The 27,189-nt window shown below is 37.0% G+C and overlaps 1 protein-coding gene and 1 pseudogene across 1 annotated transcript; both read left to right on the top strand.

The window, feature by feature from the left end:
- The first annotated feature begins 870 nt into the window (after positions 1–870).
- On the top strand, positions 871–1,828 carry LOC100972740 (olfactory receptor 5M5). Its single transcript, XM_014343677.4, is given in 2 exon segments — positions 871–1,500; positions 1,502–1,828. Coding segments are annotated over 2 exon segments (957 nt in total).
- Positions 1,829–14,989: 13,161 nt separating this feature from the next.
- LOC100977833 (olfactory receptor 5M8-like) lies at positions 14,990–16,226 on the top strand (annotated as a pseudogene).
- Positions 16,227–27,189: the final 10,963 nt, after the last annotated feature.

The raw sequence follows: 27,189 nt of genomic DNA, 5'->3' as shown, positions 1-27,189 counted from the left end.
TAGGCCCTTGTTATTCCAAATTTAGAAACCTTATCTTTGGTTTATTCACAAAGAAATGAATTGCTTTTGATTTTGTTGGTATAGCAGTAAGAAAAAAAAAGTGAAAAAAAAAAACCCAGAATTTCCTTCAAACCCCTATGATTCTGGACTCTCTAATACAGCACATAGCCAGTGAAATTCGCAAAGGTGGAGACACTAAAGCAGGGGTCCCCTAACCCCCAGGCCATGAACTGGTATGGTCCATGTCCTGTTAGCAACTGGGCCACACAGCAGGAGGCAAGCCACCAGCAAGTGAGCATCCTGCCTGAGCTCCGCCTCCTGTCAGATCAGTCTTGGCATTAGATTCTCATGGGAGCACCCACCCTATTGTGAACTGCATGCGCATGCCAGCTATCTAGGTTGTGTGCTCCTTACGAGAATCTAATGCTTGATTATCCCCAACAACCCCACCCTCCAACCCCCATCCATGGAAAAATTGTCTTCCACAAAACTGGTCGTTGGTGCTAAAAAGGTTGGGGACTGTTGTTATAAAGGAAGCCCATGATTGTATAGTCAACTGAAAGAGGCAGTTAGCGGCTTAATCCATTTTTCGACAAACTTTAGGACACTATTCCCTCATTCCAAAACACGTTGGTAACACAGAAACCATTCTTTTTAGGAATCATCTGCATATGATACACCCAGTTAATTGGGGCCTTTGCTTTTTTAAGACCACCAGGCCCTATATTCTTGAGTCCTGCCTGACTGGCTGTGTGAGGGAGAACAAGAGAGAAAGAAAAAGAGAGAGAGCGAATAAGAGAAAGAGAAAAAAGGTAACATGTAATGGACTTCTCATTCACCTTGATTTATTTTCATCCATTTAAGTGAAAAATGCTGGTACCTAAGAAAATGGTCAGAGGAAATTCTACTTTGGTGACGGAATTTATTCTCTTGGGATTAAAGGATCTTCCAGAGCTTCAGCCCATCCTCTTTATACTGTTCCTGCTAATCTACCTGATCACTGTGGGGGGGAACCTTGGGATGTTGGTGTTGATCAGGATAGATTCACGCCTCCACATCCCCATGTATTTCTTTCTTGCTAGTTTGTCCTGCTTGGATTTGTATTACTCCACTAATGTGACTCCCAAGATGTTGGTGAACTTCTTATCAGACAAGAAAGCCATTTCCTATGCTGCTTGTTTAGTCCAGTGCCATTTTTTCATTGCCGTGGTGATTACTGAATATTATATGCTAGCTGTAATGGCCTATGATAGGTATGTGGCCATCTGTAACCCTTTGCTTTACAGCAGCAAGATGTCCAAAGGGCTCTGTATTCGCCTGATTGCTGGTCCATATGTCTATGGGTTTCTTAGTGGACTGATGGAAACCATGTGGACATACCACTTGACCTTCTGTGGCTCCAATATCATTAATCACTTCTACTGTGCTGACCCACCCCTCATCCGACTTTCCTGCTCTGACACTTTCATTAAGGAAACATCCATGTTTGTGGTAGCAATGATTTAACCTCTCCAGCTCCCTCATCATAATCCTCATCTCCTACATCTTCATTCTCATTGCCATCCTGAGGATGCGTTCTGCTGAAAGTAGGCGCAAAGCCTTCTCCACCTGCGGGTCCCACCTGGTGGCAGTGACTGTGTTTTGTGGAACCCTGTTCTGCATGTACGTTAGACCTCCCACAGACAGGTCAGTGGAACAGTCCAAAGTCATTGCTGTTTTCTACACTTTTGTAAGCCCTATGTTGAACCCCATCATCTATAGTTTGAGGAACAAGGATGTGAAACAAGCTTTTTGGAAACTGATCAGAAGAAACGTGCTTTTGAAGTAAAATCAGTGTATCTTTATTAGTCAAATAAAAAATCTTTCTATTTATGAGAACTGTATTTAACTTTAGTAGCTTTACAGTAAAGTCAATTTTAGATCCCCAATGAAAAACTATAATCTAACAACAAAACATAGACATAGATAGAGAAAATTTATAGTTTTACATGTTACATATGAGTGAAATATGTGTGTGTGAAGGGTAGGGAGGTGTATATGCATGTATGAGGAATAATTATCCTTCTTTTATTCATAACATGCATACATTTACATGTATGAATTTACATGTGTAACAATTTACATGTAAATTTACATGTAAATTACATTTATAACAACATATTTTTTACATTATAAAAATTATACATTGTTGTAATAAAACATTAGGTCTCTATGGAAAGGTAAAAAGTAAGTGATTAAAATATTTTATTTTCTTTCCCACACCCTGATTTTTTATTCTCACTTCCTAGAGTTACAACGATTAACAGTTTCTTAAGTTTTTTTTTTTTAAATTTCTTCGTATCTACAAACAAATGTGTGGTTATATGTACACACATATATACACGATTGTTAAAACACAAGTTGACTGTCATGGTTGCTTTTTAGTGGTTTACAATTCTGCAGCAATTACTATAAAGAAACTTCAGTCTCATGGTTTAGAGGAATGTCACAACTGCTGGTGAGACTTGCTGTCCCTCTAGGCTGTTTCTCTAGGAGAGAAAACTTATGATAACACCTCTGTGTCCATGCCTGACACCCACTTATGTCTCTCCACTTGTGAGAGTCACTTTCAATAAGACACCTTTCTCTTTCTGCCACGACAGGACATGAGGCCAGCCCAGCAGTTATTTTTCAGATATTAACTCTGGAAGCAGACAAAGAATGGCTCCTATAAGGGTATATGACTGGCTGCAAATAACTGTGACTTCTGCAGAACTTATCAATTCAATTCTACACTTCTGGGGCCTAGAGTCCTTCATGCTTTCTCTCACCTCTGCTTTTTTAATCTATTTTTCAGGATAGATCATGTATTTTTATTAGTAGCATCATTCAAATTTTACTCACTTTGGTGAGTACTTTGTGGTACTTTGTGGTACTTACTCACTTTGTGGTACTTTGTCACAGTTAGTTATTATATACCTAATTTTAGAATGACATATGTCGACTTGTTTGTAAGTATTTTAGTGCTAAAGGAAGCAAAGGACAAGTTGATATTTTAAGGATGTGACAAATCTGGTGACTTTGCAGTTGATAACATAAGCAAAATTGACGAATGTGTGCTGAGTATCTACAATAAGTCACACTTCTCCTAACACCAAGGACTTTTCAAGGAGCTCGACAATGGCATAGTTTTACAGGGGTCATGAAACTGTAAACAGAAAGATCAATACAATTTGTTAAATGCTGTAAGACTATGGAGGTGCTAACGAAAGAGAGGAAAGAAAAAATTATCTCTGGGCAAATTGAAGCTAGCCCTGTGATTGTCCAAGACTAGAACTTGTTTATGCTTTATGCACCTTCCTCAGCCCTCCCATAGCTCCTAGTATGACGTAATGTCAGGTGGGGTCTGAGCAAAATAATTAAGAACCAATTTGTGATCAAATATGTAGATGTTAGTTTCAATGAAAAAGAAAAAACCATAAAACTATAACAAGTCACAACTCAAAAAGACATGATATTTTTTCTCAGTTGTATTTCAAAGCTTTCTTTGTACCTTCGAGTTGATCTCTGCTTAGTATTTCTACAGAAATTTTCAGACTCATTCATTTTATATTATTGCATATAATTATTTTAAACCTTGTACTACTACATGTTCCTATTTAAATACCTTGATTTTGAAAGTCAGATTGTCCACAAATTCTGTTAAAACACACATATAAATAAAAAAGCTATTTTTACTAATTTTTTACATTTAATTAACAATTGTTGAATTCCGCTTAGACACATACCTAGATGTATTCCTGTTTAAATACACATATGTTTTTAGTTATGTGAAACCAGCTTCTTAATTATATAAAATTTTCTGATCTCAGGGCCCATGCTTCTATCTGTACAGCCTAGCTTGGCACCGAAGAAAGGTTCAATGACTGCAGCATGAAAGAGTACACACCATACACAATTTTATTAAAAGTTAATGAATGTCCACTTTCAAAGTAAACAAAGTGCCTCAATTTTAGAATTTATAAGAAAAGTGTCTTTGAACAGATCAGCAGATGACTCTGAGGGAATATGTTATTAGTCATAAGCCAACTTACTTTTCAGAAATACAAGTAACCATAATGTCATTGATGTTTATGACTGACTCTAGCAATAGAAAACCAATAGTTACGCCCATATACACAAAAGTTCAAGATAGAAAGGAATTACACCAAGTGCTTTCATGAATTGACTGGCTCGCTGGAATCATGTCTATCAGCCTGTTAAGACTATCTAAGTCCATATCATATTGTATTAGACATAAAATAAATATGTGCTGATGAAAATTTTTGGTATTAATACGTTATTTTAGTAGGCCCTGGATTTTACCTAAAAAGTAAAGAATAACTTTCTTATTGATGACATTAAAATCCCATTATTAAAGTCTGTCATAAGAGATTTCAAGAAGAGTCTCCAATTTCATGTCTCTTTTCTTTCAAAGTTAATTCTGCTGAATTCTTTATTTGTTGGACAAATTGGGTAATACAATGAAGAAATAATCAGAAAAAATAAAGAATATTTACTGTACTTTTGAAAAGAACAATAAATATGATATATTATTTTCTCCTCACCTATCCAAAAGATCATCACTCTGATATTCCTTTCAGGAAAATTTATACATGTGTATAAAATACTAAATGTTATAGGGACTAGTGATGTTATGAGCCTACTGTCTTTACTCATATAACAGATGTTTTTGGGAACAATGAATAAGTGAAAAATATTTAGACACTCACACTCACACATACACACAAAAATAAGACAGAGTAATACTTTTTATTATAGTTCAGGTAATATTTTAATGTAAGTTGTTTTACTTAATCTGCCCATCAACACTATGCATTCAGTACTATAATCTCCACTTTAAAGAAAAGAAAACAGATTTACAAGTTGTTAACCTAAAAGCACATAGGTAGATTAGAAGGGGAGCTCAAATATGCCTGGCTTTAAAGTTTATTTGTTTGTTTGTGTTCCTATTATACTTTTGTCACTATACTTCATTGAAGGCAAAATCATACAATGAAAAATATAATTATTTTCTATCTTCCAGAAGTATTGCTGATCATGTATTTGACAGCTGCATGCACACTGAAGGATATAATGCACTGTAAAAAATTCTTTTTATAATGTATAGATAAATTTAACTTGTTCCATAAGACAAATTTTTGCAGTCAGATCCTAACTCCATCATTTATTAGCTAAATGAGTAGTTATGAGCATGAACTCTGGAATCTGATTTACTGAGCAAGTTATACAACCTCTCTCGGCCTCAGTGTCCTCTTCTATAAAGTGAAGACATAGTGATTTTTCATAAGGATGCTGTCTTCACAGAAGATATTAATTAACACATGAAACACACTTAGGACATTACTGGATACATAGTATTTACTCAATAAAAGGTACCTGTTTTAATTATTAACTGGAAAGTTACTTTACCTATCTTAGACTTAGGTTCCTTTCATAACCTTCTATGTTTTCTTTTAATACATTTATTACTCTTTGGATATAATTAATGTCTGTGTTCTCTATAATATTGTAAGTGACATGAGGTCAGAAACAATGATGTTTTGAGAGCAATTATTTTCTATTTTTCAGCCTGGTATGTAGTATGTGATCCCTAAAAAATGATAGATAGATGATTGATGGGTAGATGACAGATAGATGATAGATAGATAGATAGATAGATAGATAGATAGATGATAGAAAAAAAGAAGTAAAAAAAATAATGGAGATTATAATATTAGTTTTGTAAGGTAATGGGATTTTCCTGCAAAACAAAACACTGATGGTAACTTAAATGTGTATATTTTATTCATGTATAATCAGTCTGCTTTTGTCTCCTTCAACAGAATTCATCTGGGAATGTGCAGAATAAATCAAACCAGAGAGAAGAAATTTATCTTCCTGAGATTGGCCAGTTGCCCGGCGTTGCATCTTGTCTTCTTTCTCTTGGTTCTATTAATTTGTATTTTTCTTTTTCTGGAAAACTTGGCCCTAAATCTGCACATCACATCCTCACACTGTCTCCTTGCCAATCTCTCAATCCTACAAATTCTGGTTAACTTTTTATTTGGCAAGTTCAATTCCATAGCCAATTTATATGAACAGCATAACATGGTCACATTCCCATTAACCCAGTGTTTTGTCCCTGCAGCCATCTGTGGCAATCACATCCACATGGTCATCTGCCTTCCACGTAGTCACAATATTGGGTCCAAAGTGCTCCACGTTTATATGGCTGCCCTTCTCTATGTTTGCATTTCATGTAAACTTATTTAACATGGTGTTATCCCCAGAGCTGACAACATGGAATAGCATCATATCCTGCCACCTTGTGGCTACTCTGACCAAATAAAACCAAATTTCACCACACGCCATGTTGGGCCTCCATAATGTGATGGAAGTGTATGAGAGTTCTAACTTTATATTTTCCAAACAAATTTGGAATCTTTCTACTCTTTGTAAGCCAGAAAAACTTCTCTGTTTTTGAATTTCACCTTATGAATATGTCTAGGTAATGTTACCTCCTTGAAGGAATCAATAACACAAAACAGTAGCTGCCCTATATGTTTGTGACTCTTTTTGAACCACCAAATAAATAGAAATAGAAAGAACGTAACGTTTGAAAATAGTAGCATGATGGTTAATTTTATGTATCAACTTGACTGGGCGACAGGGTGCACAAATACTTGGTAAAATGTTATTTCTGGGTGTGTCTGTGAATGTGTGTCTGGAAGAGATTTTACCATTTGAATTGGAAGACTGAGTAAAGGAGAGTGTTCTCACCAATGTGGGCTGGCATCATGCAATCTGTTGAGAGCCTGAATAGAATAGAAAGGCAAAAGAAGAGCAGATTTGTTTTCTCTGGGTGAGTTGGGACATCAATCTTCTCCTGCTCTTGGACAATGTTGGTGCTCCTGGACCTCGGACCTGCAGACTCTGACCAGGACTTAAACTATTTGTTCCCCTACTAGGTCTTCAAACTTAGACTGAATTAAACCACCAGCTTTCCTGGTTTTCCAGCCTGCAGGCGGCAAATCACAGGACTTTTTCGCCTTTATAGTTGCATGAGCCAGTTTCCATTGTGTGTGTGCTTGTGTATGTGTGTAATCATGTAATGTTATATATATATATATATATATACACATATGTATATAAAATCTCCATTCTATATATAGAATGCTTCTCTTTATCTGGAGAATCCTGATGAATACAGATTTTGGTATTGAGAGTGGTTCTAGAGCAACATAATTTTAAGGATATATTTTCTGATCTGTTTCTGAGGTTTCTGGAATTGGCTCTTTAATTTCATTAGATTTAAAGATGCTAATGACTATTTAGAGTAGTCAAAAAAGCATTGATAGTCCATGACATAAACTGTTTATACATATATGCAAAGTATCCACATTGGATTATCCTCATCGGACACTTATAAGATACAAGGAACTATGTGACTCTCTATATACTTTTGTACTTTCTTAGAAAACTAAGGATTATAATGATATTGATTGGTTACTCTTAATGTCACTGGACAAAGTGTTGAAAGATAAGGATGAGCTTGGGGATTTTAATTTCCAGTCCAACCCTGAGAGCTTCTATGTATGTCTGGAAGGAGATCCTTGTCTCCTGTAGCTTCAATTAGAGAATTGCAGAAAGGGATCCTATATGTTGCGTTGGGGGGTTGTGGGAAGATCCTGATGAAGCTGGAAAGACTGAGCCCCTAAATTCTGATAAGTGCTATCTGACAGTGAAAGAGGTTTCCCTACTCCTATACTCCTAGTGGAATTGGCCTCCCCATTCCCAGTGGTATCAGCTTTTCCACCTATGTCTTGGGTAATTAACTCCATATTGCCAGAATAAATGGTAAAGACTTCACCTGAGGCAGTTTCCATACAAGACAATACAGATTCTTTTTGGGGCCCACCTTTACCACCCTTCTTTGCTTCTAAACTTATAACTAAACCCAAGTACCAGCAGCCCCTGAAAGAAGAGGTACCAAGCAAGACCATGAGGTGGTGCACTAAAAAAGTAGATGAGTTTTCTAATTTATACAAACAGAAATCCAGGGAACACGTGTAGGAATGGATACTAAGCATATGGCAAAAGAGTAGAATGAAGATATAGTTGGATCAGGTCTAATTTGTCAATATGAACTCATTAAACAGAGATTCTCCATTTAATGTTGCAACTTGGGGAGTTAGAAAAAGCTCTAAGTTTGGTTGTTTGGCTGAAACGTGAATCAAAAGATGGTCCACTGTGAGTAAACTGGAAATGTTTAACTTCCCTTGGTTTAATGTAGAGGAAGGAATTCAAAGGTCTAGAGAAATTAAAATTCAAGAGTGGACTTGCCATTGAAGACCTACTCACCCATACTGGAAGGGTTCAGAAGACAAGCTTTTCACCAATACATTGATAAATAAACTTGTGAGGGGAAACTGCAACCACACAATTGGAAAATCAAAATGTAGTAATAGTAACTAGATCAGGGGGTGGCAGAGGCCAGGTGGTGGCTTTCAATGGCCCAAGGCAAGGTGGGCATAGTTACCATAATGAACAGCAGGTTAAAGCATCAAATAGAATAGTCTGACCCACACGTATCTATGACATTGGCTAGCACAGGCTAGTTAATTATGGTGCTCCCAGTGGTATAAGTAAATAGAAAGCCCACTAAATTCTTACTTGATCTGAATATGCAAAAACATTTTAGGTCAAGTGAACAAAAGTCTATTCTGAATTATAATAACTGATAGTTACAGTCCCTCAATCAATTTGTAGACTTGAGGCAGTTTACAGACCCAGAACTCCTTAAATGAAGGGGAGACAAGGTCTTCTCAAGGAAGATTTCCATATATTGCTAGGTCCCACAGAGAGGGACCTTTTATCTGGGTAACTGCATTGGAGAAAAGGAGATAATCAGACTTTTGAGTACTACTTGACACTGGCTCTGAACTGACAATTTCAGGCTCACAACATCATTATAGCCCCTTCAGTCAGTAGGGGCTTATGATGATTAGATTATCAGTGAATTCCATCTCAAAGTGGGCCCAGTGGGTCCCTGAACTCAGCCTGTGGTTATTTCTCTGGTTCTAAAATGCATAAATAGAATAGACATACTGGCAGAATCCCCATGTTGGTCCTCCTACTTGTGGAGCTTGGGTAAAAGAAATAGTTGAAATAATTTATTTAAAGTGTTTTGTGAACACAAAGAAAGAAAAAAATTATCTCGACAAAAAGCTTTTTGGGTAATTCTCCCAGAGAAGGTAACCACTGAGATGGGTTTTGAAAGTTGAGTAGGAATTTCAAAGGGTAGAGGATGAATTGCAAAGACTTTTCCTAAAGAGTGAACCAACTGATCAAGAAGAATAGCTTGGTTGTGCTTATGACACAAATAATAGATAGGAAAGTAGTAAATAATGAAGTTGAATAGTAAACTAGATCAGATAAGGCAAGAATGAAATGCTTTTTTAACAAATTTAGACTTAATTGGATCTACATGATGTGGTGATTTGAACGTATCCTCAAAAAAGAATGTGTTGGAAAGTTAATCCCCACCGTAACAGTGTTAAAAAGTGGGACCTAATGGGATGTGATTAGGTCACAAAAGTTACAACCTTGTGGCATTGATAAAAAGGCTAAATAAAGGATTACTTTTTTAAAAAAAGCAATTATAAATGGGCTTGAGGCTGCAAGTTCTCTAACTTGCTGTCCCTTTCTCTTGCCCTCTGCCTTCCTCCATGGGCTGACACAGCATGAAGGCCTTTAGATAGATGTCAGCACCATGCATTTTGACTTCTCGGTTACCAGAACTATAAAACAGGTACATTTCTATTTACTATAAATTACTTAGTCTGTGTTATTCTGTTGTAGCAGCATAAAACAGACTAAGAGAGATTTGGTACTCAGAACTGTGGCTGTTCTATATCAGCTGAACATGTGAAAGTGGCCTTAGAACTGAGTAATGAGTAGAGGCCAAAAGAATTTGCAGAAACAGTCTAGAAAAAGCCTAGAATGCCATGAGTGGAGGTTTAAGGGTGATTATGGTGAGGGCCAGGAAATGTAGGGAAAGTCTGGAACTTCTTAAAGACTACATGTGTGGCTATCATCAGAGTGCTGGTAGAAATAGGGGTAGCAAAGGCCATTCTGAAAAGATCTCAGGTGAAACTGAGAAACAATGTACTGGAAACTAGAATAAAGGCCATCTTTTTTATACAGTGGCAAATAAATTGGCAGAATTGTGTCCATGTAGCAGGGCTCTGTGGAATACAGAACTTAAGAGTGGTGAGCTAGACTATCTGGAAGAAGAAATATCTGCGAAGCAAAAAATTAAAGGTGGTGCACAGCTTATTTTGGGTGCTTACAGTAAAATGAGAGAAGAAAGAAAAAAAAGATAGAATTTGTAATGAAAAGGAAGCAGCATGAAGCGATTTAGAAAACTCTTAGCCTGGCCATGTAAATAATAAAAAAGCATGTTTGGGACAGAATACTAAGGAAGTGTTCATGTAGGATACATTAAATTCCTCTTCAAAGTTTAGCCTGTTAACTTCAAGAAGGAGAAAAATTGTTAAGTACAAAGAGTTCTGAGTTCCACTTCAAAGAACCAATATGTCAGTATGTTTAGCTTCCCTGTTCTTTGTTCTCCATTTTAAAGTTTAACCTCCTCGTTCTTTACATCTCCTTGCCCCTAGTTTCAGTAAACAACCCCCTCCTAGCCTCTATCACCTGTTCTGTCCTTAGTCATCCTCAGTCACCTGCTCTGTCCTTAGTTATCTAGTCATCTGCACTGTAACCGTCCTTCCCGCCGAAACTACTCACCCTGCCACTCTGGCTCATACCCCTGCTCTCTTTAAAATAGCCAGTCAGAATTAGCTTAGGCTGTGTGGTCCAACCCCAGCCAATAGGGGAAAGACAGCAGTAGGGACTAGCTGCGTTAGGATAAGCACCTCTTCCCCTCCCTTGTACTGTGTGCTCTCGCCATCGCTCCATCCTTGAGATGCACCCTTCTATAGAAGTAAATTGCCTTGGTGAGAAAACTTTTGCCTGAGTGCTAGTTTCACTTTGTAGCACCGAACATTTACTTCCAACAATCATTTGCTACAGAGATTAACATAAATAGAAGGAATCCAGGTTGGATTTATCAAGACAATGGGAGGATGACCCTGAAAGCATTTCAAAGATCTTGCGGACAAGCTGGGATTTTTAGGGCAAAGAATCCAGAGAGATACATAAATATATGTTTAGTTTTTAACTGGAAGTGAGCTGGGATGTACTGTATGTAGTACAATCATATATTTTAAGGATGTGGAAACTGAAATAGGGTGACTAGCCTAAAACTAATGGACTAGCTTGTGAAAACAGGATTTCTCGTCTCAAAAAAAAAAAAAAAAAAAAGAAAACAGGGTTTCTCAGTAGAACTAAACTGCCTTTCCTTGGTTTTATTTCTAGTTAAATGTCGTAATAAATTTACCAGATATTGCTTCCGTGTACCTGGAAAGCATAGACATTTTGATTCATTGTAATCAATGTTTAATCATGAAATTAGATGAAATAACAGCAAGTGAAGCATGTTAGTGCCTGTTAGTGGCTAGAGAGAGGAGATTCATAGTCAAAGCTGCTTTCTTCTCTCAGTGTGCTCACTCAACAGCTTTTTGAATTTGAGAAAATTGAATTTTCTTTCTAAGGCTCAGTTCCTTCAATATATAATGGGTCTAATAATATTTATTTCATATTTTCAATATTTACATAAAATTATACATTAAAAGTTCTGTACATTGAATTTATAAAAACTTTTTATTTTAAGTATACTTAATTACCCCAAATTTTAACATCTGTATGTGGTACATCATGGCCTAGGAAAATAAAGAAAAATAAAAATTATCCTAATCATTTGCACTCTAGATTTCTTCAATTATATTCATTTACTCTTGGACTTTTCTACAAACAAAGCAACACAAAATAAACAAAGAAAAAGAAGGGGACCAAAAATACCCTATGACTTTTTTTTTTTTTCAAATGAATGTATGCTCACCGTAATGATACCGTGTGGTAGAACATGTTTTTGCTGCATTAGTGGCCAAGTGAAAAGAGTGAGTAAGGTGTTCCTTTTTGAGTGCAGTTCTTTCTGCCGAATAATGGAGGGAGTGAGGTACAATGATGCCCAGTGATACACGATAAGCAATAAGTAAAGTCATTACCAAGAGATGTGAAAAAGAGGACACAAAAGAGATGTTAAGCCATTTTAAAATCCCATGTTCAACATCACTGAGCTGTCTTCAGGGAATATTTAATTGGCAGAAATGACTGCTTCATTGTGATTTCTTTTTAATGCAACAGGGAAAAGGAGTCAACTTTATAAACACAAGCAAACCTTTCCTTATTTATTATCTCTGAAGGCCCATTGGTTTTCCTGCTTCTTTATAGGTAGGGCTGTCTATTTGTGTGTGTGTGTTAGGAACTAGACAAAGTGTTGCTATTTATATTTAGAAGCCAAATACTTATTCAGTAGAAATGATGCATGATTAGAAATAGTTAAATAACTTCATAGGAGTATGGGTGGTTGTATAGGTATCAATGCACACAATCTGAGAATTTGTATTTGTTCTAACTACTGAACAAATGGGACTAAGAAAGTAAAATTTCTTGCGATGGCTTTATGTGCCTCACATGTTGTCAGATCTTTACATAGATTATAACTTTTAATCCTCAAAAGATATTCCTTCAACAACATTTTGAAGTGAGAAAACTAAAGCTCAAAAAAGTTATGTAAGCTGTCTACAATTGTAGAGCTAACATGCAGCATAGTTGTAATTTTTTAAGTCAAATAAGGCAAGTTCCAAAACTTTTGAGTTGATTTTGGGAGATGAATACCAGTACTAAGGATGTTGGAAACATTTTAGCACAAAATAATTTTAATGTTTTGGAAAGTACAAATGTACATGGCAGACTATTTCTAAGGAAGGTGGGATGTAAGGTTAGGACATGAATATATAGAAGAGTGCAAGATGATGTTCCAGTGTTCTCCAGAAAAAAAGATGAAGAAAAGATTGCAAAGCATCTAACTACCCAATCCTCATGAAAACATATGCATGCACACTGAAATAATTAAAAACTACATGTGTATGCATGCATGCATGTACACATGTGTGTATTATATATGTCTATGTGTATACATACAATATACATAGTCAGGGAGACTTTATATACATAGTCAGGGGAAGAGAGAGAGAGGTTAAATCACCATCCTTCTAAAGATAATAGTTCCTATTACATGAACAGCCTTTTAGTTCGTCAAAGCACCTTAATGTGTTCACTAGGCAAAGTTGCAGCTAGAGTAGAATTTGAGATTAGGAGACCCCAAAAGGTGAAGAACTTAGAATAAAAATATAGAGAAAAATACAGTTTTTGAGGTCATTTTAGAAGAGAAGGAAGGAGAGGTGAGAAATAGGAGGGGAGTAGAATTAAGAGAAACCAGGGAGGTATCATGAATTGGGTTAAGTGCTGTAAAATAACCGGTGACAAATCCTCTATGATTAGGCAACAGGTAGAAAATTTGAGAAATATAATAGATTTAATGTTTTAATTTTAATTTTTATTCTCTTTTGCAACAAATATCTATCTTCTACTCGCCTTCCACAGATTTGCAATATTATCTGTGTCTGTGTGTTTGCATACTTGTAAACATTACGGATTTCTAAATGGCGTGGAATAGATAGGAGTTTTAAGATGATTTTGAAAGGTCTCAAGTTGCTGACATCAGGATTATCTAAGCATTATCCTTACATTTTATAAGTCATACCATAGTCCTTGAATATAATCTCTCACAGATTAATTTAATTCTAACTAATAACAATCACTTCATATGTTTTCATCTTATATAGCAGTCAAGTTTACAATAATCTTATTAAGCATCGACCTTAAGAGTATTTATATTAGTTAGATAACGGATTAAATTCCTATGAGAACAAAACAAAATAACAGTTAAACAAATTAGAAGTTTATTTCTCATTTATGTAAAATTCTGAGCTAGTATGTCATATCAGCTCTGCCAAGGTTTTAGGAGCTCCAACTAATTTACTCTTCTTTCTCTGCTTTCTGTAAAGAGTTACTCTCATCTATATGATTCAGGATGGCTCAGCACTATATCCACATTACAGCCAGTGAGAGGCAGAAAAGAAGAAGGGAAGGGCAAACCTATTTTATCAATGGATGGATAAAAGTAGCTTAATTTTCTTTTATTACATTCTCTTGGCCAGAAGCTACCCTTTTGCCATAGCAAATCTAGTTTGAGAATTTTAAAAAAAGGAAATTCTGGTTATTTTTGTTTTGTTTTCTTTGGCTTTGTTTTTTAAAATTTATTTAACTTATTTATTTTTAAGAGCTGTCCCATAATTACCAGTTCTGGCTCTGAGGAGCAAATACTTAACCTGGTTAAGGGAAAGGTACTAGCTTCTAGTGCAGGCTCAGGCTCTGTCAAATCTGTCTGTTGTCTGGATGTCTGGATGATCACTTAGCCATCTAATCACTTCGCTATGCATGCTCAGTATGCACAAATATAGATAGACATGTTGGACAAAGTCATTTCCATGCTCTAATTCAGGTCTGTCGCTCCAAAAAATTACCTACTCTGAAGTTTATGAAATTAACTAGAAGCATGTTAGTAGACATTTTGAAATTTTTTCTGTAAAATTTTCAATTGGTATCCTCCTCAAATATTTATCTTTTATTTCCCCCCAAAAGTAGCAGCTAGTCTAAATTAGCATATTCTGTTTATGTCACATAAAGAATGAGCTAAAATGTATTTTTAGTTTTTTACTACCTATCCTTATAACAGGAACCTAAGGGATTTTATCTGACATGGCATGGAAGAATTAACTGTAATCAGAAAAAGAATGTCAGGTACCAGGTTCTCAACTTACAGTTAAGTTAGATAACTTATAGCTAAGTTATCTAAACAATTAATTTACAAAAGTGCTGAGTATTCATTTGTTTATTAGCACTAGTGGCAAAATCTGAGCAATAAAGATGTGAGATAAAAAAGCAAAATGTAAAAAAAAATAGACACAGTAGAAATGAATATGAGTAAGAAATTAAGTGACATAAACCGAAAAGATTAGACCCTGTTTCAATTAAATCACTATCTCTAGTGTCTCCTGACACAAAACAAATTTAGAAAAACTGCAGAGGAGCAATGCAAAACAATGTTTCAAGAAAATATAAAAATGTTTGCCCTTTAAAAAATATCTACTAATCCAACATTCTCATTTCCCACTGAAGGAAATTATGAGAAGACACTGTACATTGGTGACTGAGTTCATTCTCCTGGGACTGGCCAATCACCGGGAATTACAGATTTTCCTCTTCACGCTGTTTCTCACCATTTACATGGTCACGGTGGCAGGAAATCTTGGCATGATTGCCCTCATCCAGGCCAACGCCCGGCTCCACATGCCCATGTACTTTTTCCTGAGCAACTTATCCTTTGTGGATCTGTGCTTCTCTTCCAATGTGACTCCAAAGATGCTGGAGATTTTCCTTTCAGAGAAGAAAAGCATTTCCTATCCTGCCTGTCTTGTGCAGCGTTACCTTTTTATCGCCTTGGTCCACGTTGGGCTCTACATCCTGGCTGTGATGGCCTTTGACCGGTACATGGCCATCTGCAACCCTCTGCTTTATGGCAGCAGAATGTCCAAGAGCGTGTGCTCTTTCCTCATCACAGTGCCTTATGTGTATGGAGCGCTCACTGGCCTGATGGAGACTAAGTGGACCTACAACCTAGCCTTCTGTGGCCCCAGTGAAATTAATCACTTCTACTGTGCAGACCCACCACTGATTAAGCTGGCTTGTTCTGACACCTACAACAAGGAGGTGTCAATGTTTGTTGTGGCTAGTTTCAACTTCACTTATCCTCTCCTTATCATCCTCATTTCCTATCTCTACATATTTCCTGCCACCCTAAGGATCTGCTCTACAGAAGGCAGGCGCAAAGCTTTTTCTGTGGCTCCCATCTGACAGCCGTTACTATTTTCTATTCAGCTCTTTTCTTCATGTATCTCAGACGTCCATCAGAAGAGTCCATGGAGCAAGGGAAAATGGTAGCTGTATTTTATACCACTGTAATCCCCATGTTGAATCCCATGATCTACAGTCTGAGGAACAAAGATGTGAAAGAGGCATTATGCAAAGAACTGTTCAAAAGAAAATTGTTTTCTAAATAAACATTACTACTGATTTTTGTCGTGTTGTCATTTTATTTACCCTATGATTTTTCATAGAGCATAGTCTGATACAAATATATCCAAAATTATATATTTTCCTAGAAATGTTGGGGAATTTTTATGAAGTGTGAATACAAGAAAAATGAGTATTTACATCAATTAACAGGAATTTTGAATTCAATATAGTTTTGCCTGCCCATACCCCAAAGTAAGAAGCGCTATAGTGAAGAATCAATATAAATTTTAAAAAATCTAATTTATACTTTAGAGAAAAAAAATCCTTAAAACCAGACCTGGGTTTTCTTTTTGCAAGGAGTTAGGCATATAGTTTTAGACTGCTTCTTAAACATATATTAACCTTTTTTAAAAAAAACAACAACAACAGCAACAACAAAAAGAAAACAGCATCTCACTCCATCACCCAGGATGGACTCGAGTGCAGCGGTGTGATCACAGCTTACTGCAATCTTGATCTCTGGTGCTCAAATCATCCTCCCACCTCAGCCCCTCACCTCTGCCATAGTAGTTGGGACTACAGGTGTACACCACGATACCTGACTAATTTTTGTGTTTTTTTTGTAGAGACGGGATTTCACCATGCTGCCCAGACTGGTCTTGAATTGCTGAGCTCCAGTAATCTACCCGCCTGGGCTTCCCAAAGTTTAGGAATTACAGGTGTAAGCCACTCTGCCCAGCCTATAATAAGCTTTAAGAAAAATAGCAGTTCTGCTAAACTCTACTAAATACTTTTGTGTCTTACAAAGAAAGTCAACATTCCACTTTACCATATTCAACCTAAAATATGAGCCTCATCCCTTGTACACTCAGCTGTCATCTCAGCTGTTGCCTCTGCCTGTACCAACCTCATCTCCAGCCAAAAACACACCAACACTTTGGTCCACAGTGAGGCACACTTATGTTTCCACAGTCCATACCTGGTTTATTTCTTGGCTTTTTAGAGGAAAAATAAATGGCCAGTAGACTTCTAAATTGAATGTTACCTAAAAGTCTGCCTAAGGACATCCAAGGCTAATAGACAATCTGTTCAATGCATGTCTAAAACCACATCAACCCAAAAGGTGTAACATGTGGTTGTAATGATACTATCATCACAGATTTGCATGGGATCACTGTCTTCCAGTCTTGAAGATGTGTGTTTTTGGGTGTGGAGGCCTATAGTTCCCCTAGAGGTAACCTAGAACTTAAGATATAATCACATACAAGGAAGCGAGAGACTAATGATGAGGTGTGTGCAAGGTGAGAAATTAGAACACAGATGCCCTCATGAAATTCGGATTATTGAAGGGCTACAACCTCTAGAGTAGGACAGAGTCAACAACAGCAACAACAAGGATGAAACTAGCCGTTTAGACTTGGTTTCATGGAGGAGTTAAAAAGTCTTATTTAAGAATTTATGACAATAATTAATGCTCATGTTAAGTCAGCATTTATATTTATACTGCTTTGATGGGCTATCAAATCTCAAGCTAAATAATGAAGAACATAAAGAGGCCCAGGTTAGAAGAAGCTTCATGACACTGGAATAAGCAAACATAAACATAAGTCAGAGAATGGGTTATCAACCACTGAGACTTCAAAGATAGCCAACTGAAAAAGTTCTAATTCACAGAAATTTTCCAGGCAAATAGGAAATAAAAAGCACAAATGAATATCTTTAATTTATTTCAGATATTAGGATTACTTGATGCAAATTATAAAATAAAGATATTTAATCATTGAAAATAAATGTGAAAATTTAAACTCTAAGACCATGTATATATGTGTGTACATATGTATGTGTACATATATATATATATGCAAAGACTGATTATATAAAGCAATAATTATATATAATATGTAGAGTTCCAAGCATATCTGCAGGCCGAAGGAGAGTCTCTGTGTTTTATAGGAATTGAAGCATTTTTAGAGTGGATAGGCAGGTATATAAATTTTCACATTGAAAGGAAGAGGAAGAAACAGCTAAGTCCCTCTCATGAGGCTTTAAGTGGTCTTGGAGAGTCAGCCTTTCTCTTCTTCTTCCTTAGTAAATTTCATGCAGACCTTGGCAGCCTAATCACTACAATCCTGCATCAGTGAGTCCTCTGAACTGGCACCATAGTTCACTAGGAAAGGCACTCATCCACCAAGTTCAGAGAGGTGGCCATCCACATTGCTAAACAGAATAAAACAAAAATTCACTTTGTCATTTGCCTGACATTGGCCTTGCTATAAGATAGCCTCATAAACTGCCTGAAAGGCCTTATTCTTTTCAAAGGATTTTGTGCTGTCTTCAAGTGATATTTTTCTCCATGTCAGAAATAAAATATTTCAGGATTGACCTGCCTCGAATTTTAGTTTGTCTTGGTTATTGGCCATTGCATGTATAAGTCTAATTGTGTGACAGAAGTTTCCGATACTCTGCTTCATGAAGTACCCTTTAGGACTATCTCCTTGTCTCTTCAGTTCTTCAATCATTTTTTCCTGAAGTTCTTGTGTGAGGCTCTGATACAAAGAGTAGGCAGGTGCTGGCATCCAGCCCAGAGCCACCCTTTCCAGCCCTAGCACATCCTTAAAGCACCCCTGACCAGCACCCTCAACCTGGCCAACAGGTTTTTCAGCATCTACAGGTTAACCTCCATGGGCTTGAGCTGCACCTTCACAGATCACAAGAGAAACCACAACACAGAGTACAGGGAAAACAGCTTTTCAAAATTGGTAAGGTTAGTAGTGGTGTTAAGATATCACCCTGTCTTCCTATTTGAATACCCTATTTTTCTCTTGCCTGATTGCCCTGGCCAGATCTTCCAATACTGTGTTTAATAGGAGTGGTGAGAGAGGGCATCCTTGTCTTGTGTCACTTTTCAAAGGGAATGTTTCCAGCTTTTGCCCATTCAGTATGATATTGGCTGTGAATTTGTCATAAATAGCTCTTATTATTTTGAGATACATTCCATCAATACCTAGTTTATTGAGAGTTTTCAGCATGAAGGGGTGTTGAATTTCATAGAACGCCTTTTTTTCTTCATCTATTGAGATAATCATGTGGTTTTTGTCATTCGTTCTGTTTATGTGATGGATTATGTTTATTGACTTGGGTATGTTAAGTTAGCCTTGCATCCCAGCGATAAAGCCAACTTGATCGTGGTGGATAAGCTTTTTGATGTGCTGTTGGATTTGGTTTGCCAGTATTTTATTGAGGATATTTGCATCGATGTTCATCAGGGATATTGGCCTGAAATTTTCTTTTTTTGTTGTGTCTCTGCCAGGTTTTGATATCAGGATGACGCTGGCCTCATAAAATGAGTTAGGGAGGAGTCCCTCTTTTTCTGTTGTTTGGAATAGTTTCAGAAGGAATGGTACCAGCTCCTGTTTGTACCTCTGGTAGAATTCGGCTGTGATTCCATCTGGTCCTGGATTTTTTTTTGATTGGTAGGCTATTAATTATTGCCACAATTTCAGAACTTGTTATTGATCTATCCAGGGATTTGACTTCTTCCTTGTTTTGGAGATGACATGATTGTATATTTAGAAAACCCCATTGTCTCAGCCCCAAATCTCCTTAAGCTGATGAACATCTTCGGCAAAGTCTTAGGATACAAAATCAATGTGCAAAAATCACAAGCATTCCTATACACCAATAACAGACAAACAGAGAGACAAATCATGAGTGAATTCCCATTCACAATTGCTACAAAGAGAATAAAATGCCTAGGAATCCAACTTACAAGGGATGTGAAGGACCTCTTCAAGGAGAACTACAAACCACCGCTCAAGGAAATAAGAGAGGACACAAACAGATGGAAAAACATTCCATGCTCATGGATAGGAAGAATCAATATCATGAAAATGGTCAAACTGCCCAAAGTAATTTATTGATTCAATGCTATTCCTGTCAAGCTACCATTGACTTTCTTCACAGAATTAGAAAAATCTCTTGTAAATTTCATATGAAACTGAAAAAGAACCCATATAGCCAAGACAACCCTAAGCAAAAAGAACTAAGCTGGAAGAATCATACTACCTGACTTCAAACTATACTACAAGGCTACAGTAACAAAAACAGCATGATACTGGTACCAAAACACATATATAGACCAATGGAACAGAACAGAGGCCTCAGAAATGATTCCACACATCTACAACCATCTGATCTTTGACAAACCTGGCAAAAGCAAGCAATAGGATAAAGGATTCCCTGTTTAATAAATGGTGTTGGGAAAACTGGCTAGCCATATGCAGAAAACTGAAGCTGGACCCCTTCCTTATACCTTAGACAAAAATTAACTCAAGAGGGATAAAAGACTTAAACATAAGACCTAAAACCACAAAAACCCTAGAAGAAAACCTAGGCAATACCATTCAGGACATAGGAACAGGCAAAGACTTCATGACTAAAACATCAAAAGCAATGGCAACAGAAGCCAAAACTGGCAAATGGGATCTCACTAAACTAAAGAGCTTCTGCACAGCAAAGGAAACTATCATCAGAGTGAACAGGCAACCTACAAAATGGGAGAAAATTTTTGCAATCTATCCATCCAGAATCTATAAGGAACTTAAACAAATTTACAGGAAATAAACAAACGACCCCATCAAAAGGTGGGCAAAGGATATGAACAGACACTTCTCAGAAGAAGACATTTATGTGGGCAATAAACATGTGAAAAAAACCTCATCATCACTGGTCATTAGAGAAATGCACATCAAAAAACCACAATGAGATACCATCTCACACCAGTTAGAGTGGCGATCATGAAAAAGTCAGGAAACAACAGATGCTGGAGAGGACGTGGAGAAACAGGAATGCTTTTACATTGTTGGTGGGAGTATAAATTAGTTCAACCATTGTGGAAGACAGTGTGGTGATTCCTCGAGGATCTAGAACCAGAAATACCATTTGACCCAACAATCCCATTACTGGGTTACATACCCAAAAGATTATAAATATTCTACTATAAAGACACATGCACATGTATGTTTATTGCAGCACTATTCGCAATAGCAAAGACTTGAAACCAACACAAATGCCCATCAACCATAGACTGGATAAAGAAAATGTGGCACATATACACCATGGCACACTATGCAGACATAAAAGAGGATGAGTTCATGTCCTATGCAGGGAAATGGATGAACCTGGAAACCATCATTCTCAGCAAACTAACACAGGAACAGAAAACAAAACACTGCATGTTGTTCTCACTTATAAGTGGGTGTGAACAATGAGAACACATGGACACAGGAAGGGGAATATCACACACCAGGGCTTGTCAGGGTTTCGGGGGCTAGGGAAGGGATAGCACTAGGAGAAATACTTAATGTAGATTACAGGTTGATGGGTGCAGCAAACCACCATAGCACATATATACCTATGTAACAAACCTGCAGGTTCTGCACATGTATCCCAGAGCTTAAAGTGTAATAAAACAAATGTATGTCACCTTGTTAAAAAACAGATAGTAGAAAAACCAGCAAAATGAGAACTGGTGCTATATAAAAATGTATTCAAAGAACCAAGTAACATATGACTTTGTGCTCAACTTTAATAATCATTAGGGAAGTACACATTACAATTACAAGATATTTGTGCTTTTATATATCTGTACGAATATGTTGCTAAATGACAAAAAGAAAAAAATGATATTGCTAAGTACTGGTGGGACTATGGAACAATTGAATCTCTCACATAATGTTAGTGAGAATACAAATGGATATAACCAGTTTGGAAAACTATTAGGCAGCATAAATTTAAGCTGGACATATTTATACTCCATAAGCCAGCACTTCTACTCATAGTTATAGCCGTCAGAAATGCATGAATATGTTCATGAAGAGATATGCACAAGACTGAATTTTGTAATAGCCACATCTGAAAATAGCCTATATATAAAGTTTGGTGTACTTATTATACAGCAGTGCAGATGAAGGAATTATTTACATATTCATCACACTCATCATCATGAATAAAAATCACCAACATAATATTTAGCACCAATGTAGTGTTCATTGGAGACTAGACCTAACAAAATATGCACTGTATAATTTCTATTACAGAAAATTCAAAACCAGACACAATTAATCTACAGTGTTAAAAGCAAAGATATAGTTAATTTGAGGTTAGTGACTAGGAAAGGGCATGAAGACAGATGGTGGAGTACTGGTAATGTTCTATTTGAGAATTTAGAAGCAAGTAATACAAGTATGTTCACTTTGTAAAAATTTATGAAGCAGGCCGGGCACGGTGGCTCGTGCTTGTAATCCCAGGACTTTGGGAGGCCGAGGCAGGTGAATCACGAGGTCAGGAGGTTGAGACCATCCTGGCCAGCACAGTGAAACCCTGTCTCTACTAAAAATACAAAAAATTAGCCAGGCGTGGTGGCGGGCACCCGTAGTCCCAGCTACTCGGGAGGCTGAGGCAGGAGAATGGCGTGAACCCGGAGGCGGAGCTTGCAGTAAGCCGAGATCCCACCACTGCACTCCAGCCTGGTCAACAGAGCGACACTCTGACTCAAAAAAAAAAAAAAAAAATCATAATTCATGAAGCTGTACACTTACGTTTTGTGCTCATTATCTGTGTGTAAATTAGACTTCAATATAAAGGTTACTAAAAACGAATAAAAATAGTACTAGTCTTCAAGCAAGCAAAGCTTCATTCCAATATCAAAGCATTCTATTTACCTATCAGTACACAGAGGGTATTAGTTTGCTAGGGCTGCCACAAATAAGTACCATGAACTTGGTGACTTAAACATGCAGATTTATTTCCTCACAGTTCTAGAGGCTAGAAGTCCAAGATCAAGGTGTGGGCAAAATTGGTTTCATTCTGAGTTCTCTTTCTGGCTTGTGGATGATCATCTTATCCCGAACTCTTTACACTTTCTTTTTTTGCGTGTATCTGTATTCTAATCTCCCTTATAAGGATGCAAGTTATATTGGATTAGGGCACAGCTTACCCATTAGACTTTATTTTACTAAATGTCCTCTTTAGATATTGTGTCTCCAACAGTCATGCTCTGTGGTGCTTGGAGTTAGAACTTCAGCATATGAATTTTGGAGAGTGAGGGGAGGGGCACAATCCAGTCCATAACACAGATTAAGAAACGTGAAAGGCGAATAGAAGTTTGACACAAAGTTTGTGACACTAGTACGAGAGAAACTATATCAGAAAAGTTGAATTAAGTGGAAAGTAACATGGTAAACCTAAGGCAATGTGAGAATCCATGGCAGACATGAATGTTATCTTATGGATTTTCCAATGTAAGAAGGAAAATACTGAGACTGAAACATAAGGCAGAGAAGGACCAGAGAGTTGTGAGTTCCCATTTTAAATTTGTGTTGTGCCAAATGTCATCTCTCTAGAGAAATTATTCAGCGAGAAAAAAAATCTAACAGAGTTATTGCTTCATCTTTGCATATTTGTGAAATCCCTTAGGGAAATAAAGTCATCATACAAATATTATGAATTATTCCTGTATTTGTCACCAGAAAAGCCATTGATATTCTTTGTAAGGATAGCTCTTCCCTTATTCATAAATAAGTTTCTGCATGTGTTTGTAATCCTGGAACTCTACTTGTTGTACAATCATATGTATTATCAGAGTTAGAGATACGATAGTGATGATTAAATGACTAGGTAGAAAGAAGAATGCCAATTACCAGAAAAATGTAGACACTTAGCATTTAAGGTACTTTTATTTGTTAAAGTTTTGATTAATGAGGATGGAAGTTAATGGCATAAAAATATAAGAGGCCTGCTCTAGGATCTTTTACTCAATATAAATGAAAGCTAATATTTATTAAGGGTTTACCACACATTGGGCACAGTGCTATGCATATCACATACCCCATTTTGTGAAATCCGAAAAACAGCGCTTTTGTATTTGCTACTTTCATCTGTAATAGAAAAAACCTATAGCCCAGAATTATTAAGAAACATGACCCAGACTACTCACATCAGAAGTTCTGACATCAGAATGTGAACTCAACCAGTCGACTCCCAAACGTATGTTTCTACCAGTACAGTATGCTTTATGGTTCGTAGTGGAATTTCCTCCTCTACTAACCATGATGGAAATATGTTATTATCCATATCTATTATAGGCAAAATGTCATAGAATTGGTTTGAGGGTTGAATGTGTTAAAACTTATAAAATAGATTAGTGTTTGGCATATAAGAAACACCATGTAAGTGCTGGTTAAATTAGTGGTAAAACTAAAACACAGAATAAAGAACATGTCAAAAGAATAGAGCAGCATTTCAGAAATATCTAACTCCAGATCCTGTGAATTGATTTTATGCTAAGGCTATTGTATTTTTATCAAGGCATTCATCTTTTTGTTTGGTCTAGTCCTAAAACTTAAGAAAGTCAACCAGATGTGTGCATTTGTCAAATACACAAAGTTGGGCACTTTAAATATATGAATTTCACTGTATATAAATTATTGCATAAACAACATTAAACATTAAACAGAGAAACAAAGGTGAAATCTGACAGGAGCTTGATATGTAAAAATGAATGAAGGTATGTAGGGAAAAGAAAGAGAGATCAGACTGTTACTGTGTCTGTGTAGAAAGGAAAGACATAAGAGACTCCATTTTGAAAAAGACCTGTACTTTAAACAATTGCTTTGCTGAGATGTTGTTAATTTGTAGGTTTGCCCCAGCCACTTTGACCCAACCACTTTGACCCAACCTGGAGCTCACAAAAACATGTGTTGTATGAAATCAAGGTTTAAGGGATCTAGGGCTGTGCACGACATGCCTTGTTAACAAAATGTTTACAAGCAGTATACATTGGTAAAAGTCATCGCCATTCTCTAGTCTCGATAAACCAGGAGCACAATGCACTATGGAAAGCCGCAGGGACCTCTGCCCTTGAAAGCGGAGTATTGTCCAAGGTTTCTCCCCATGTGATAGTCTGAAATATGGTCTGAAACCAGGGGCACATTGCACTGCGGAAAGCCGTAGGGACCTCTGCCCTTGAAAGCCGGGTATTGTCCAAGGTTTCTCCCCATGTGATAGTCTGAAATATGGCCTCGTGGCATGAGAAAGACCTGACCATCCCCCAGCCCGACACCCATAAAGGGTCTGTAATGAGGAGGATTAGTAAAAGAGGAAAGCCTCTTGCAGTTGAGATAGAGGAAGGCCACTGTCTCCTGCCTGCCCCTGGGGACTGAATGTCTCGGTATAAAACCCGATAGTACATTTGTTCAATTCTGAGATCAGAGAAAAACTGCCCTATGGTGGGAGGTGAGACACGTTTGCAGCAATGCTGCCTTGTTATTCTTTACTCCACTGAGATGTTTGGGTGGAGAGAAACATAAATCTGGCTTATGTGCATGTCCCGTCATAGTACCTTCCCTTGAACTTAATTATGACATAGATTCTATTGCTCACATGTTTGTTGCTGACCTTCTTATTATCACCCTGCCCGCCTGCTACATTCCTTTTTGCTGAAATAATGAAGATAATAATCAATAAAAACTGAGGGAACTCAGAGGCTGGTGCAGGTCCTTGATATGCTGAGTGCCAGTCCCCTGGGCCCATTGTTGTTTCTCTGTACTTTGTCTCTGTGTCTTATTTCTTTTCTCAGTCTTTCATCCCACCCAACTAGAAATACCCACAGGTGTGGAGGGGCAGGCCACCCCTTCAAAGGTACATCACTACTATGATTGAATAGATGTAGACACAGCTTTTACTCAATGTTGTATAAATCACAAATAAAATCTTTGTTTCAGATATTCAAAAATAACCTTCTATAAGATGTTCTTGTGAATATAGATGATTTTTACATAGAAAAATAGAAGGTACATTTCATTAATATCAGTGTTAACAGTTTTTGTTGTTGTTGTAAGTAACAGAACACAGCTCTGGTTATGCTAAGCAAAACCGGAACATTCTGAAAGGATGTTAGGGCTCCTAAATCAATGTGTGGTTAAAAGACCAGGCTTAGAGAACAGATAGCAGCCTAGGCAGGTGTGGAGGCTGAGCAGATCAAACCACACAGAATCAGTGTTTCTTTGCAACATCAGCCTGATCTTCAAACCTCACTGTAATGAATTAGATGAAAAAGAATTTTCTTAAACTTGAGTCATTAACTCACTCCCTTAAGACAAGGAGAGGCTAGCATCTGACCCCTGCTTAAGCCTTTCTAAACAGAGAATCTCATCTCTCAGTGGAAACTAGAAGTGGAAGATCAAGAGGACAGAATTTCCATGACTCTCAACTTGACACATTGGAAAATTTCCTCCAAAAAATTCAAGTGGAGTGTTAATGGCTGGAATTTAATAGCTGTGCAACCCTCGAAACGCAAATATGTAGATATTTTTCAAAATAAGGGGAACAAATCATGCCCTGCCTGGAAAATCTATATTGCATTGAGTCTGGAGGAAGAAGAAAGCAACAAGTGAGCCCCACTTGTTTGCTCAGGCTTCTCCAAGAGGGGATTGAACTGGTGAAATCTATTCACAAAGAACAAGATCATTCAGTCAATTATTGCTCTTTGATATCTTGTTCTTTCCTCTCTCTAAACTCATTCTCTGCCAGAATTATAATCAGGAATAAAGAAATTGGTTAGTTTTAAATGTTATGTTTTGGGGCAAGTCCACCTATAAAGTACATTTCTCAAATATAAAGAGGGGCAGAATAAGAGAAGGAGAAAGAAGAGAAGAAGAATAGAGACAGAAGCTGAATTAGAAGGGAATGAAAAGAAAGACAAAGGGACATTAAACAAGAAAAATAAAGGGCAGTATCAAAAAAGGCAGAGAGCTGCTTTGAATATCCCTACTTTAGTTTACCTGAAACAAAGTTCATTAGAAATAAAATGAGGAAAACTGCTGAAAAGAGGGGAAAACTTTTGGTAAGAAGATTATTACTCTACTGGTAATAATAGTAATAATCATGTTGCTATTGTATTGCAATCCAATATATATGTAAAGTTCCTTTCTCCCACTGAAGGAAATT

This window comes from Pan paniscus, chromosome 9, assembly GCF_029289425.2.
Source record: "Pan paniscus chromosome 9, NHGRI_mPanPan1-v2.0_pri, whole genome shotgun sequence".
Taxonomy (NCBI): Eukaryota; Metazoa; Chordata; class Mammalia; order Primates; family Hominidae; genus Pan; species Pan paniscus.
Note: the sequence above shows the minus strand (reverse complement) of the source record. Positions and strands in the feature narration are given on the sequence as shown.